At 42.2% G+C, this 17,089-nt stretch overlaps 1 protein-coding gene across 10 annotated transcripts in view; it reads right to left on the bottom strand.

Annotated features, from left to right (window-relative positions):
* zmiz1a (zinc finger, MIZ-type containing 1a) overlaps positions 1-17,089 on the bottom strand; it is a 107,212-nt gene that overhangs the window by 12,651 nt on the left and 77,472 nt on the right. For 7 of the 10 annotated variants that reach the window (XM_040001020.1, XM_040001015.1, XM_040001016.1 and 4 more), the window contains 2 exons: positions 14,806-14,911; positions 5,047-5,082 (listed from right to left, as the gene is read on the bottom strand). In XM_040001020.1, the coding sequence (XP_039856954.1) occupies positions 5,047-5,082; positions 14,806-14,911 (142 nt within the window). Of the gene's footprint in view, positions 1-5,046; positions 5,083-8,078; positions 14,754-14,805; positions 14,912-17,089 lie in introns of those variants that run through there. The other 3 variants (XM_040001021.1, XM_040001023.1, XM_040001024.1) reach the window with 3 other exon arrangements.

The raw sequence follows: 17,089 nt of genomic DNA, 5'->3' as shown, positions 1-17,089 counted from the left end.
CCTGTGTTAAAACCTCTGCCAACACTATCACACACCCACAACTCGCCCGCCATACTCCTCTCGCTTTACCTCTTTACGGCCCTTCTCTTTACAGAGCTCCGCACGCCCTCGGTCCTCATACAAATTTAAATAGCATTCTGATGGCATCTGTCTCTACTACTATCCATTAAGTTGTTTTGTTGACTTCACTAATGGAGAACATGAGGTGCAGATGTCAAGCGTGCAGACAACCCAGCCAACAAAAACAGAAGAATATAAAGACAAGGTCTCCGTCTCATTACACCTCTCTTTATTTCATCTTTCTATTCATTCCCGTTGAATGAATAGAAAGATGAAACTAAAGCCTTCAGTTTGTTCCGAAGGTGCTAACAGCTGGCTGGTTGAGACAAGTTAAGGTCAGCTACTTAAAGATTCTTCTTTAAAGCCTTTCTCACTCTCTTCAGTCTTTTGTTTCTAATATTAAAGAATGCCATGTTTCTATTCTCTGGTAACTTTAACATGATTGCAACTTTACTTAAGAATGAGAGAATCCTGAAACCAGCAAGATTACTGAGATAGTTAAGCTTTGGGAAATGGTACTTTTAAGAGTGATGGGAGGTCTTCTGGCTCGGTTCCCTTAGAAGAGCTGGCTCTTATGGCTCCCAAATGGCTCTTCAATCGGAGCCTTCTATTTTAGCCCAATTTATTAATTATACATATTTTGTGTGCTGGGAAACTTTTTTTAATGCATCATTTTGACACAGGTCTTAATTTTGTGAATTCAATACTGCTATGGGAGAACATACATGGGGCTAAAGGCCTGCAGTCTACAATATCCTCGAAATGCGTCGTTACTTCACTTTTTCCTTGCGTTTAAATCCGGCTCCCTGTCTCTCTGTTGCTGTGCTCCAGATACCTTGGAGTTGCGTCACTCCCGAGTTAGCGCGTTCCAGATACAGTGAGGGAAAATTTATTTTGGTTCTTACCAACTTAGAGCCATTCAGGTATCACTAGCAACACAGCATAATACTTATTTTTATGCTCTTAAAAAACACATTCGTGGATAAAGCCCAATCAGTCACATTTAGTGAGTTACAAATACACAACAGTGGCAAAACAGGTTCAAAGTCTACAGTTTTAGTACTGTTTATGTTCAGTGCTGCCATCTTGGATCGCTACCTCAGGTTATGTTGGTCTGCTCCAACATTCCGGGAAATCCAAATTGACGTGGTGTTCCACAAAAAAATCATCTAAGGGAACACGAAAATTTGTACCCGGTCTGTACGACTACCCTCGCTGTCTTCCCAACTGATGCCCCCCTTCCTTCTTTTACATAATGGTATAATCTAAGTCTGAAACTGCAGTTCCACAAATGGCCACTTGAGGCTCAAAAAACATCATAAAATGCCCAAATTTTACAGCACAATTAAACGTATTTACGTTTCTGTACCAGCCTGACATTTAAAGTGTTTTGGTCCTTATTCCTATATAAATGTCACCATTCATGAAAAGTATGGAGTCAGGTGGGTCTTGACACAGTTCACAGTTACTCTTTCCACCCGACGATCAAGTGATCATTCCTGCTGTACGTCTTTGAGGTACACCGTCTAAGCTGCACGTGTAGCCGGTGCACTGTAACGTAAATTCTCTGCAGACAAATCAGCATAGTCACAGGTGAAAAGCTAGTGGGTCATTTAAAAAAAGCTAGAATGAGTTTACAATATATAACCCAAGCATGCCCACTTCTGGCTCCAACCCCCTACCCCACAAAAAACCAAACAAACCACTTGGTAACCTAAAGGCTTCACAACACTCATCCACTAAACAACGGGTTACTCACAGTGGCTACATCTAGCTTTAAACGGTGAGATTATCCTATTTCTGCTGAATAGCTACACTGTCAGGGCTACTTGATAATGTGCTGACAATTTACAGCTGGGTAAAAAAGTATAGAGATTATAGCTGATGGAGAAAGTGTTCCTGAAACTACTTTCTCGACGCATCAGTCTGACAGTCTTTCACAACAATAACATCATAAACTGCTGTTTTTACCTGCATCGAAGAGTCAGCTCTCAGTTACGCCGTGCTGTGCTTTTAAATAGTTCCATCATCAAATTCTTTTGAAAGCATTTAATAGAGAATCTCCTTGTCCTTGACTTGCAGCTGGTGAGCCCACAGATATTCAGCAAATGAGTTTATCTAAGCTAATCTCACCATCTGAGACTTTCTAAAAAGCATTCAAAAAGCTGACAGAGTCAAGCACTTCTTCGTAATACATGACTAAAACCACAGTTACTGATCTGCCTGACTAATATCTGTAGACAACGGTGACATTCAAGCCTCTGGGGCTCATCTGAAGCTACTATTCTGTTCTAACAAGTTTCAGTGGATTCTCCGGCCTTAAACAGAGCCTCCTCCTGAGCACATAGACTGCTCTGCAGGGAAAGCCGGACATAAGCTGAAGCTCTCGTGAACCCGTTCCAACCATCTCTGTTTCTTAGAAGCTGGGACTTTTAATTGAATAATGCCCAGAGACATATGGGTCCTCCTCACTCAAGCTGTATTTAATGCTATATGGCTGACTGATAGCAGAAGCCCTGGCTCATTCTCACCTCACCTCAGCCCCTCTGGGAGCAGAAGGGAGGGAGAATAAGCCCTGGTAACAGGCTGCAAGGCCCATTAACTAATGACAGAGTGTATGTACAAGTCCTTTTTACAAGGAAACCCAAATGCTAATTACTATGAACTCTGGCAGTGCTGTGTGTGTATAAGCATCTGCGTGTGCGGTAAAAGCCTTCTGCTACTGAGCATATCATTTCCCTTAGAAATCCTGACAGATTGCTAATACTTTAAATGTATCTGCCCTAATATAATTGAGTTAGCCGCAAGACAGCGACCCCACTTTGTTGATAAACACCTGACCTGTTCTGAAATATGAAGCTGGTGCTCTGCCACGTATAAGCGCAAGGTATTCAACTTTCAGCAAAGATGCTGAAGGCAACAGCAAAAGAGTGCTGCTGTGCTGTGGCCCTAAATCACTGTACTAAGTGTACTATTGTGTGGTTAAAGATTTAAAGAGTGAACACAGCGAAGCAGCCCTGTGTCTGAGCATGCCAAGTGCAGAGGTAAAGTGAACTTCCACCCACTCAAACGACTATTTCAGAGGGTGACATCTGCATTAAAAGAGGAACAGAGTTCACCACGCATTTAATACAGCGTAATTATAGTGTGTATAAATAAAAGTAAATTAAAAAACAAAACAGACAGGCCATTTTGGCGGGGGGAAAGCACTGGCATGTCACACATTTTATAAAAATGACTGAAGATGTGAAGTCAAACATTAAGAAAAGAAGCTGGGTAAAACTGCCCCACCACGGGGTTTTGTTTTTTTTTCATTTTCAGCAGAAGAACGTAAAGACAGCATCAGCTGAGGTGCATTATCAAAAGTATATTATGGCAGCCATGTTTCCAAAATGGAATTAAAACAGTACAAATGCGGTAAGCAAAAGAAAAGAGCTGATGTCTAAATACTGTGAACTGCGACTAAAAGAAAGTACTGTTGAGTTTTCAAAGCCTGTATGAGAAGAGTGCTCCGGAGTGTCAGCCCTTTCCCTTTTCTTTTTTTTTTAAAGCTTGCATGGCAACTGAAATTCAGTGCAAGAGAAGTGCACCTGTTTCCTCTTAAGACTGCAGTTACAGCCATGACTGCACTGTGATACCATGATACTGATATGGAATATCTATTACTGACACAGTATCACGTAGCAGCTGGAGGGCTTGGCTGTTTTATGCATACATATTTAAGGGTTAGCTGCTTTCAAGAAAGCTGCTAAAAAGGAGATGTTACATAAGACTTTCTGAGCCTCATTAGTTTGGATGGCAACACAAAGAACGGCTGAAGGAGTTTTATGAAGTAGAAACAGGTAGAGATTTCTTGCTGCTCGTACTCCTCTTTGTACGATTCTGACAGAAGAAGCAACTGCAAAGTATAAACTCGGTTAAATAGCTTAATGAGGTTGGTTTGCACAAAAGCTCAAACACGTTTGAGCCACATTCAGCAAAAGCATTGTCCTAATTGTGGAGGATTTAATCAGTTTAATCTTCAGCAGGAATGCACATCCCTCATACTGTACACTCTCACATCAAGCCTGATCCTAAAATTACCACCAAAAAAAGAAAAAAAGCCTCTGTCACAAGTCGCGGCACGCTTTGATAGAGACATGTAACACCGAACATGCAGCTCTACTGTAGTTTTTGTTGATAACAAAACACACACACACAAAAAGAAAATACTACATGAAAAATTACACTTTCTGAGCATGAACACTGTGGCACTAGACAAAGAAGCCTTCTGAGACAATGTGTGGGATGATAAAAAAGAAAAAAAAAGAAGCAATTTATAATAGATATCAAAAGCAGAGGTCTGTAAAACACTGGCAGGTAGAATTATGCTGTGTGGGCACAAAATATTATGCAAAATACAAATATGGAGGGGATATAAAATCCTGTGGAAAAAAAAAAATCATGCTTTTTGCCGAAGTGTAATGGAAGCCATTTAAGCAGTCAATGATATCCCCCTTCCTGCCCCCTCTCTGTTAAGCCAACTTCTTCCAAGAGAAGAGCATATCAAATGGGCTTTAGTCTCAACAGCTTGGAGGCAGAACAACTCAAACATGCCCTGCAGAGAGAAAGCTCTATGTCAAAAAATCACAGTCGACCAAAACCAAGCCTTTAGTTTAACGTTCACACGAATCACAGTGTTCCAGATCTTCTAGCTTGAAAGTGCCTCGTTTTGTTTGGATTTTTCAAAAAGACTTGATTATTGCTTTTTGTTAATTTGAACTGAAAAGCAAAGCGACTTCCTCATCGGGAAGACTTCCATCCTCAACCTCTGGCTGTACACCAGATATGAGGACAGAGGGGGGGGTGGAGGATGGATGGAAGGATGCTAGACAAGAGGACAGGTGGAGATGGAGGGAGTAGGCAGATCCCCTCCTCCCCTGGATGTGTGTGTGTGGGTCACAAGCCAAAAGAGATGCTGCAGCCCAAAAGGGAGGGTAGCTCTACCTGAATCACTCTGACATCTCCTGCAGGTGCTGGTTTCTGTGGGGTTCAAATTACACATTTTTAAATGTGGCAGAGTTATGAGAATCAGAATAAACACCAAACATAATGCAGTATGACGGCTAGATCTGAGCAGAAGGTTGAAAGTGCTGGAGGATCTCCGTGCTGCCACCAAAAACACTCTTTATTATGTTTTTAATGTATCCATTTGCAGGTAAGCTGAGCTTGACTGAGACTCCCTGCAAAGATTCACATTTCCTGCCATAGTATTTATTGCAGATTTAAATGGTCGCTCTAATGCAATAGATATTTTCATTATGTGTGCCATATATAATATATTAAACTACAAAAGCCAAGCCAATCCTTTGTATATAACACATATGCACCCTAAAATGCTCGTTCAGTAAAATCAAAATATACGTTTTGGTTAATCTACAGATTATTTACTGCTTGTTTAACCAACCAAAAGTCCAAAACCTTGAAATAGCTGGTTTACAGGGACATGCAACTTAAATAGTTGCGGACTCGTTTTGCTTCCCTTAAATCTTTCGTGCGGGGAAATCTTCATGCTTGCTTTGGTTACATTTGCTATAACTGGGAGTATGAAAATCAGGTGACTTGCATCAGATGCAACAGAGCATGTCCTCCATAAACTTCTCAGCCGTGGGGGGCGGGATGTCACCAGCATCCGTCCGTGATCACACAGCCACAATCCACAATAAAACAAAATGCACTGTTGCACTCAAAGGAATCTGGAAACAAGCATGCTCGCATACAAGGACAGAAAAGCAGCTAAAGTAAATATGAAATCTGCGGTCTGTGCTGGTGAGCAAACAAACACATTCGGTCTCTTGGCGTCGGGGAAGATGTGCTTAAACAGTAAAGCACTTCGAATAGCTCGAAAGAACATCAGAGAGGAGCAAGCTGTGAATGAACTGCTCTTATCAGCCACGTGCAGCTCGCCACCACTGGAGGGAACGAGCAAATATCACATGCTTAATTATAACTAGACACGCTACTTGTCTCAACTTCCACAATGAGTCTTTCATCTCACACTGTTGTTGCTTCAATGAAATCATTAGGGTGAAAAACACAATCAGAAATTCTGAGATTTCCCGCGGCTGCTCTTTCATAATCTAAGACAATGATTAAAAAGTGATGAAATTCCAGCTACGGAAGCTGGGTTTTTTGTTTTTTGCACATGAATCAGTAAACAGCGATTTCACGAGGAGCGGCCATGAGAGGCCATCAGCACACCTCGACTAGATGGGGGAAGTCAACGCCAAGAATGGAGAATTTCACTGTTTCCTGAAACACTTCCTGCTGTCCTGCCCTATTGCTCCTCCCCCACTGATCATATCAATACCCGGCATCGGCTTGTCCTGCCAGAAATCCCTTGCTCAGATTCTCCAGTCTTAAATCGAACGCAGTTTCGCTCGGGCCACACTTGCTCGTGGTGGGTGGAGTGACACATGTAAGGCATGGTAATGATTCACAGAAAAGAAAAAAAATGGCAAAACAAACTGCAAAAACAAAGTAGGCCACACACACACACACACACACACACACACACACACACACACACACACACACACACACACACACACACACACACACACAAACACATCCAGTTCAAATGTCAGGAATGAGTCACTAAACAGCCTGATGGGAAGTACTCAGAGTGCACTCACTGGAGTTCACCAAAGTGTGTGGAGTAAGTGATACAAACAAAGCGCTGGAGTCAGAGAGAAAGGAGGAAGGCTAGAGGGGGAGAGCGGCTGCATGTGGCTGCGAGGTTGAGGATGCAGACGGTTTCAGTGGTTTACACCCTGCTCAGGCTAACAGGAAGTGCTGCAGCGCCACTACCGCTAGCTGGAAGTCATATTGTGCCATAATATAAATATGTATATTTCTTCTTTTTTTTTTAACCGCCGGTCAGTGAATGGTTAGGATATTGTTTACAAGAGCCATTTGCTAATTAACTTGTCAGTTTTAAGGTTAGATTAAACACTGATTGAATCCCCTGCAGCGCCCTCATGTTTTTATTGCCTGGCTGCCCTTTGCTCATTCAAATTCTGTTACCCTTTAAAAGACGCACAGCTGACAACACGGCGGACATTAAACACTTTTCAGCATCACTGAAAGACTGAAAGAAAAAAAGAAAAACCAAACCAGGCCTTTCTGTGCACTCATCCAACTGCATTGTCCTTCCATGACTACACTCTACACCCCCTCCTTCCTCCTCTCCCTTCTTCTCTCCTAATGAGTGGACAAGCAGACAGGCTCTGGCTCCAAGCACAGGTCAACAACTTAAAAAAAGAATCCACAATGGAAAAGTGGGTCATCTTTTCCTGACTGAAAGAGGGACACTGACGCACGTAGTCCTAACACCAACATGTGCACGACCTCTCTTACATTTCATAAATCTGAAGGATTTTACTAGCTATACGATGCTGCATAGCCACCAGGGCTCATACAATCATAGTGTAGCATTGTAGCATTTCTATAATTGTAATGTTAAACTGACAACCCTAAATCCTAACTCAAGATAAAACTTAAAACAACCTAAGTGTAATGCACTGCGAAGTGTTTGCACACACGAAACAGGCAGTCAGTGTATCCCCTATGACAGAACAGCATGTAGGTCAACCTGTGGTCAGCTGATCTCTTCTGATCCTCTCTGGTGCGAGCGACCGGTGTGTTACACTACTACAAAGCTAGAAGCCCGTATCATTAAGCCTGAAATGCACAAATGTCAAGGCACAGCTGAAATGATTATTCCTATTTTAAATGTACTAAAATAACATACTTTAAAGAAACACTGCAGCTAATTGTTGCTTTTTCTTCTTGTATCAATCATAGATCAAAAGCAGTTGCTCAACTGGCCTCTGCTAACCCCCTGATCATCCGCTATGCATACAAACACACTCGCTTAATACGTCAAATAGTTCTGTGCTAGAGAGGCACGTGGAGGGGGGAGCGCACACACACACAGACAGACACACACACACACACACACTCTCTCTGACACTTACCCAGAGCCGGGCAAAGTCCCTGCACATCTCATCTCATTCCCTTCATAGCGCAGAGAAAAGACTCAAGTGTCACAAATGCTCCTGTTTCTGCAGAGGCCAGTGGCAACTCTCAAAGCTTTTTGCTGCTTCCAAGCCTCCTGTGCCTGTGCCTTATCACTCTCACTCTCTGCACAGATCTCTCACTCTGCTCACTCTTTTCTTACTTCCTCTGTCCTCTCCTGTCTTTCTCCCTTCTCTCCCTCTCGCTCTCTTTTCGCTTTCTTTCTCCTTCCTTGCTCTCTGATCTGTCTTTTTCCCTTGTCCAGCGTCTGCACAATGCACATCAATTATTCAGAGGCAGTCTCCCAGTTTCTCCAGCTTATCCAATCAGAGCAGGGCTCTGCACTAATGGGCTCCTGCTGTACCTGCTACCGGCTCCAACACACTCTTGAGACAGCAGAGAGGAGGAGGAGGAGGGGGGTGGATAGACAAGAGGGAGCAGTGGAGGAGGGAGGATGAGAGGAAGAGATAAAGACAGCGAGGCGACGCAGACAAACACGACTAGCGATAGAGACGGCAAGATATTTGCAGCGCTTCTCACCTCAGTTGTAAGGTGCCGTTATTGATGTGTAGGCTCTAGCTCTCCATTGCTCTGTCTCTCTAAGCTGTTACACAGTTCACTGTGGAACACACACATGCATGATCCAGCAATGTGACTGCCATTTGTCAGGAAGGGCAAAGAAAACCAGAAGAAAAAAAACAAAACAAAAAAACCCTGCAAGCTCAGATTGCAAACTTGCATAAATGGGTGGAGCTTAAAACGCTGGCTGGAAGCCTACACACGAGGAAGGAAGTGGGAGAAGAAAAAAGATCAATCTTTTCAAAGACAGACAAGAAGTAAGTTATCGGGCTTATCAGAGAGGGGGACTCCTGCCCGCAGGACAATAAAATCTGACAGCGGCCACTTTGCGCATCCAGCTAAGAAGACACACCAGAGACTAGCAGAATATCTGAAGCAGATGAATAAAAATGCGAGGCACACAAGGGTGAATCTGAGTTCATTGTCTTTGCGCGCCCACCTCTTAATAATGAACAGGAAAGACCTAACCTGACGTTGTTCTCGCTGCCCTTACCTAAATGCTAAGATGGGGCCGCACAGTCAAATAAAGAAGAGGGAAAAGCCCACGGGCCTCGTGACAGCTGAGAGAAGTTTTTCTTTTGTGTGGTTTTTGTGCAGCGTACGCAGTCATTAACAGTTTCACAAATGTCCCACGCATAATCGAAACGCACAGACACAACAGAGGCATTGTTGGCCAGAAATATAACTTTAAAAGGGTGTGTCGAAAGCCCCTGGGGGGGAGATGATGGTGGGGGTGGGGGTGTTGGCTGAGGTCCTGAGATGTGGGTGCCAGATCAGTCAACCCTGAACAAAAGGAGGATTTAAATCATTTGCTCATCCGGTTTTGACAAGAACAAAGTCTTCTCTGTGTGTGTGTGTGAGTGTGTTGAGTACAACTGCACTGTCCTGTCAGCTGGGATATTACTAAAATGAATTCGCTTGTAACTGTATAAACCAAACCAATTAAGGAGTGTGTGATAGAGGGCCCAATCAGCCAGAGGCAGCAAATGCAGCTTCCATAATAAGTGTTTCCCCGTGAGTTTTATTTCTATAAAATTAATAGTAAAGTTCTGAAGGTAGTTTTGGGGGTTGCAAAGGGGTTTCATCATCTAAAATGAACCACAGGAGAGTGTCAGAAGAGAGGCCCGTCTGCTAAAAATAAACCCAGTTTCCTGTTAATAATTCAGAGCCCTGCACTTACTCAGCAGTAATTAAATATAAAAGTCTGTAAGGTTGATTGGGTCAGTAACAAAGGATGCCTACACCTTCCTCTAGTTGTACAAACACATGCACGACTCAAAGATGGAAAGAAAGACGGGCCGAGAAAATCAATCAGGTGAAAGTAAATTGAAGCAGATAAGTGGAAGACATGTCAGGTTGTTGTAGGCTAAGAGAAGAAAGACAAGGGGTTGTGTCTACGCACAGGCGCTCACACGGTGTGCCTACACAGAGGCTAATAGGAGGACTCATTCTCTTGCAGTTCTTGTTAAAGTGAGGGAGTTTACTGGCTAGTGAAGTGTGTGTTTTCACAGGACATGGGGGTGAGTTACAGCCACACCCTGGAAGTTTTCTGTCACTGTTGACACAGCAGAGCGGCTGTTTTCCTGATCTGAGCTCTGAGCGTGCTCCGCTGACTGACAGAGAAACACCAGCTTTGCCAATAAATTTCATAAATGTCAGATGCGAGTGGGTGGAAGGGACTCCACCAGCCACCTCGAACAAAGCCTTCTCATCATTGTTTCCTCTTTTTTTCTCAAATACTCGTTCTTAACCAGCTGAATCAGGGAAACTACCCTAACGTGCAAAACACAGTGCAACACACTGATCACTTGTGTAGATATTAGTAGATCTAAAATCGCCCACTACACCAATGATAATGCAGTTAGTAGTTAGTTTATGCTCTGCTATGCAGACATATCCATTAAAGCCCAACAGATATAGGACTTTTAAAACCGATACTGATATTTGGTGATTTTTAAACTAACCGATAGTTTGATATATTAGCTGATATTTTTTTTCTTTCAGACACACTAAACATAAACAGATTTCATTAACATTTGCTATGCGTAGTTACTTATTTACTTGTTTACGCTCGTGGTTGTATTTATGGCATTGCTAACATGTGTCGTGGAAGATTCAAAGCGCCCTCTGGTGGGCAAACAATGCAACGTCAACACTCGGAACATGGTTGAAGGGTGTTTCTCCCACCTCGTCTTTGTATATAAATTTTCATTTATCTGCTGTTATAAGTGCAGACACAGACAGATTAATATCAGCCAGTAATCTCTACCCACCTATAAATTTGTTGGGCTCAAGCAAAAAATGAAAAAAATCTATGTGTTAGGTACAACTTTGTAAGTAAGAAGCTTAATAAGAAGCATATCTCTTTAGCATGCATTTAATTAATCCAGACAAAGCAGGTATGCGTCACCATGGCAACCAAGTGACCATAGCTTTAAAACGTTGTATTTTAATCCAAGGCACAATCTTTTTCTAAACCCAGCCTCACAGTTTTAGACCATAGCTCTAACCCAGTAGTTTTAATGTCCAAACTTATTCAGGAAACTATTTTTAAATAATAACTTACTATTTTACAAACTTTTGTGAGACTGTGCAAGTGTATCTCTGTGAAACAGACAAACAGAGAGGAGAGAAAGGAGAGGAGACACAGGTCATGTGAAGATGATGTACTTGAGTTTATGACTTGTTATGCACAGCTTTCCAACAAGTGCACATCCATCTAAATTCTCTGGTTGAGATGAAAGCTTTGTTTAGTTCTAACCTTGAGCACTTAGCCATTGTCCTGTGTTCTCCTGGCAACGGTGGTTCTTGTTTTTGCGTTTTCCCCTCCGCTGACTGGAAAAGCACCTTTTCTGTTTTACTGACTTCTCCTTTCACAAACTAAGCAGGAGGAAAAAAACCTACTGCTTAAAACTTCAGCACCGGGAACCAGTATTGTGAGTGAGACTTGCTAGTACAGGAGAGCAGGCTACAGGAAAGCTGCTGAAGGAGGGGGTGGGGACTAGTTTGCATAATCATATATATATTTATAGCATTACACGAAAGCTAGAGTTAAGTCTATGCCATGTTAAGGCCTGGAAAAAATGTTAAATATGTCATTTTAATGTATGCAGATAAAGTTTTACAGTTCGAATCATTGTTTGGATAGGGACTTTAACCTTCTGTGTAAATTACAATAACACTCGAGATTCCAGTCTAAATAACTATTACGTCTTTGAGTTAGACAAAGGGAAAACAAGCAGCAACCTGTGTGTATCTTAAACATTAAAGCTAAAAAAGCTACCATTCCAGGGAGGAGCCGCCTCTAATCCAGGGCATGTCGAGTCACGCTGGAAACATATACACATTCAAAACAATCCAAGTCACACTTCAGATGTAATCCGAGTACAAACAACAGGAGGAGATATTTTCAAGGAGATGAGGTGACAAGCTGATAACTGCAGACAACTAAAGCTGATCTTGGTGACAATTTGTGAAGCTTTTCCTTCATAAAAGGAAGATAACTAACTGTTTATGAGTTTATATTCAGAGTAGCAGATCCACTGAAAAAGGCAGCAGAAAAAGCTTCGACAGATTATGTGGTTAATCTAATTTCTTATGTGTTGTGTTTTGTGCATTTGTAAGGTGGAAAGGGCGCCTCTATCATCTAATGAACCTCTGAGGTGTAAGCGTATTTGTGCTAGACTACAGATTATTGGGTGTAAAACATAAACACAGATTTACTTAAGTTTATTTTTCTTTAAACCTGAGTTTATAGCATGCCTACTCCAAAAAATAAAAAATAAACATGGAGCAAAACATCAGTGCTAACAATCCTACTATGCTAACAGCAGTAATGGTGTGTATCTTTGCTGGTTCTGAGAGTTAACAGTGCTAATGCTACGTTGCCTAACAGCAGATAGGTCTCTTCTCTGCCTGATTCCAGATTAGAGCAACATACTAATCCCCCAGGCTTCACTGCAGGGTCACAATCTCCAGACAGCTCATCGTCAGCTGCCTGCTGTTGCTGAAAATCTTTCTACTTCACTCGACAGATCTCACAGTCAGCAATTTATACTTTCATACTGTGCAACTATGCCTTTGTACTTTGTTCATGGGTTCAATTACTTGCAAGACATTTAATTGAGACACACAAAAGAGTTGATGTAAATATTAAAATGCAAAATTAGCCTTCTTGGAAACCTAAAAGTTTAGTGATTAGTTTCTAATATGTTCACTCAGCATTTATTTGCATTCATTCTACAGTCATTTGTGGCTGCAGTTTAAAAAAACCCCACACAAATATCATTTTAAATGTTTTTGTTGAACTGCTCAAATGGAGGGTGGGGATAATTGTTTTATCAATTTCTTATTTGACTGATGCTTTCAAAGAAAGTGTCAGTGTGATTGATCTGCAGTCTGCCTCCATCCCTGAGGAGCCTACAGATAGCATCCCAGACTCCTTGGCCCTTGTCTGGGCTCTCAGGTGTCAGATTCACAGGCTTCTGTCGCCATGCAGACTCCAAGAACATTGTGCAGGAGCTGCACAATTAGACACACACGCATGCATAAATGCACGTACATACACACGTGCGCGCAAGGCAGGTGAAAACACACAAACGACCACACAGACAGCCAACACTTCTCTGCATCTCTTTCTGAGCGCATGGATGTATCTTTGATTTCATGCACACATCTTGTCTCCGCTGTCATCCCCTTGTCTGGCTTCTCAGACAGACGTCCTTGTAAGGGAGCTAAGACGGACGCTCAGTGAGTAAGATCTGCCCTGAGTCATATCTGCTTCCCACCCCAGCAGCCTGTCTGCCCTGTTTAATGGCTGGCTGCATCATATCTCACATCCCTCCCCCAACCCCGCATAATTACACTATAGTACCCATTTGTCTCCTGTACATAAACAGCTCTTCCTGAAACCCTCGTGCTGTCTTCTATTAGATCCCAGAACCATCAGCAGGCCTGAAGATGATTCTGACTGTCAGTCGGGCCCAGCCCAGCCCAGCCAGGCAGCCTGCCAGCCAGTCCGTGCCATGGCCTGGACAACAATCTTATTATCCCAACGCAGGAACACAGAGAGAGACAGAGAGAGAGAGAAACACAACAATCAATAATGTACAATGACGTCTGTCTGACCACTTAAGTTCCCCCCAACAAGATGCTTCCCGCCACAACTGAAAGCTGATATTCACCCTTAGCAAATGTTCATATCACGGACACTTTGGACAAAAAAACAAAACAAAGCAGAAACTCCCTTCTGTACATTTAACTGCAACACATTTAACTGTAGCCTGTATGAGGAATTATGGGATAAGATTTCAAAACCGTTACTGACATAACTGCAGTTCCTGTTTTCCGACAAATGACACACGTTTAACTTGTCAGAAAAACAAAGAAACCAGACAAAATATTTGACTCTTATTATTCCTACTCATGCAACCGCCGAATAAAGGTTTATCTGTGCTCTGACTGGCTGACAACAGCTTTGTCAGGTTTCTGTCAGGCAGAGCGAGTGGTCCAGCACACATCAGCGACACCTCTCCAGCCATCCATCTCTTTCTCTCTCTCTCCTCTCTCTCCCGCCTCTGCATGTTTCACTTTGACAAATGTACAAGAACAGGCAGCTCCTGCAGGACTGTGGGAGGCGGAGAGGCGGGGAGGGGAGGTATGGATCGGGGGAAATTGGATTTGATAGATAAATGTCTGAGGATAGCATTACTGCTCACTCTTTCTCTTTTGGCTTCATGTGTATGTGCGTGTAGGCTGCACGCACGCAGTGCGGAAACACTGTTGAGTGGACTCTTTTTCTCAGGCTACCTCTCAGACGGCTCATCTCAATAGCACATCAATGTTTAATGGGAACTAAAAATAACTTCACATTATAATGCTCCATGGACTTTTTGTGTGATGTTTGTGGTTGCTGGTAGAAATCAACCAACCACAGATTCATGGTGACTTTAACAGACATTTATTTTCTTTTTATTTATTGAAACTATACAGTTATTTAATTAATAAGCTAAACTGTCTGTTAGCATAAGACTTTAAGATGTGATTTTATGATATGTGACTTGTTATGTATATAAAGAAAAGTTGTTGTTTTTAAGTGATGGGTCTTACCTGCAGATTTAGGAGTGAATTTGTCCCTGTTGGCAGCACATACAGCCAGCAGCCTGTAGCCCAGGTCCAAGTCAAACCCCTGCTGAGCAGCAACGCGACTCACCACCTGGAGAAAGAGCAGCGGATTGTGAGTATAGCTGCTGTCTATCTATCAAAAGTCCCCAAGTTGAATTTCTAAATATTCTCGACTGCTGAATTTATTAACTGTGCTCATATTTTGAGCCACTTTTGTAAATAAACTTCATTTCTCTTCAGAAAGAGTGAACGCTCACACACAAATACACACACGAAAAGACAGATAGTAAGATTAATGTGGAGTCTGCAGTCTGGCTCGCTCCAATGATCCACAGTTGGGACGAGTTTGATGACTGTATCCTCCTCCAAGAGAGGCGAGAGTGCCAAACCACAGTCACTCTGCAGAAGGAGCAGAGCTTATGAAGGGTCACCTGAAACAAGTCTGCACTGACCAGGAAGTGACCTGGCCAGAGCACGACACCCAGCCAGCCGGAGCGTGAGTCAGATGTCCAACCAGATGAGGAGAATGTGGGACTTTTTCATAGTGCTAGTAACTTTTTCTTTTTTATGAGATCATACTGAAAAGTGCAGGCTTTGTTGAATCTATATGCAACAGAGGAAATACTATGTAATTCTGACTGCGCAGAGCCCAATATAAACACACATTCACTAGGAGTTCCCCTGTACTCGCTACCAGGCATCCACCACCCAACTAAAAAAATCAATCAATAAATAAAAAGATCACAAGGTGATGGTGCATTACCAGCTGCTGGCCGGATATTACATTGCCCCAGATGTTCTATGAGTGGCTCAAATGAAAACAGGAAGGTATGCAGTTCCAGGGGATGTCCAGACTAACCTCTGGATAGTCTCCAGAACTGTCTGCTCTGAAAGCACCTGAAATAATAGGTATTGGGGTATTTTTCTGTCGATTCAAGCTTCAGTTAGCGGGTAAATATGTCTAAGTTTTTCTAATCCATCTACTATTAAAACACAAAATTGGAATAGTTTGCACGTTTCTATCCAGTTATGCTTTTACTGCTCTGCCAGTGTGTTTAGGATTATTGCCATGCTGAAAGATGAGGATCTTTGCTGCAATCAGAGGATCTCCAGATGGTAATGCATGGTAAATCAAAATCAGACTTTTCCATCATTTTAACAAGAACCCAAACACCACTGGGTGAAATGCAGCGCAAAGCCATGACAGAGCCTCCACCGTGTTTAACAGATGCCTGTATACGCTCACTGCTGCACCTCTCTCCCAGTTTCCTCCATATATTATTGATATAAAATTTCAAATTTGAGTTTGTCGCTCTATCAGACTGATTTCAGAACAGTCTTATGTAAAGTGGCATATCTCAGCCTGAAGAATGGCTTCTTGACAGTCGCCCTTCCACTGAGACCATTTATAATGAGGCTTCAGTGAACAGTAGATGGATGAACTGAAGGAGCAAATACATCTATTAGGTGGCAGGTTTTAAGCTAACAGTCTTTTGGGAATCATCTTATTGGTGCAAAAATACTTTATGCCTGCTAAGCTGTGTTAACGTTGGCTTTTTTTTTTATAGATTAAACAAAAAAAGGGAACAAATGATGTGTTTTTGCAACAGGATGCTAGTAACAAGGTGCCAAAAGCTACAACTTAAAACTGGTTCTTTGCTAAGTCGCCTGTTATATGTAGACACAACACTGATTCATCCTGTGAGTTAGGTTCCTTTTTTATGCTTGAATGATTCATAGGCCAGTGTTACAGGGGTAAGCACACTAAAAACCTTCCTCTTAAAATAATCATTTATAATGAGTAGACTTAAAATGAGTCAAAAAGCAGCCAATGTCCAAAGAAAGAAAGAAAATAAGTTTCTCAAAAACACTTTAAACAATTAGAAGCAAGTCTGGCTCCTTGGAAGCAAAACACAAAAAAAGAGAGGTGGCTCGACACTTGTGCACAATACTGTAAAAAGCTTGGGAGGTGAAAAAAGAGAGAAAACTGGTGAAATGATGTCAATAATAGGGTTTATTTGATTGTTCCATTCAGGAGAATAAAATATGTAATTCTACACTTCCAGTGCAACTTGCATTATATCCATCTGAAGCTGCTCAGGACACATCAGGATTAAGCAAACTATTCTGACAAACGGTCAAATCGTGTTGTTGTCAATGGCTTAATTTCCTGCGTGAGTGAGTCTGCCCTACAGTTTATACAAGGCAGGCAGCCAGTTACAGAGGCTAGCATAGATTCAACATGGATTTAACAGTGTTTCACCTCATA

The sequence above is a fragment of the Simochromis diagramma genome, unplaced genomic scaffold, assembly GCF_900408965.1.
Source record: "Simochromis diagramma unplaced genomic scaffold, fSimDia1.1 OVJJ01000421.1, whole genome shotgun sequence".
In the NCBI taxonomy this organism is placed as follows: Eukaryota; Metazoa; Chordata; class Actinopteri; order Cichliformes; family Cichlidae; genus Simochromis; species Simochromis diagramma.
This window is presented reverse-complemented; position numbering and strand designations above follow the sequence as displayed.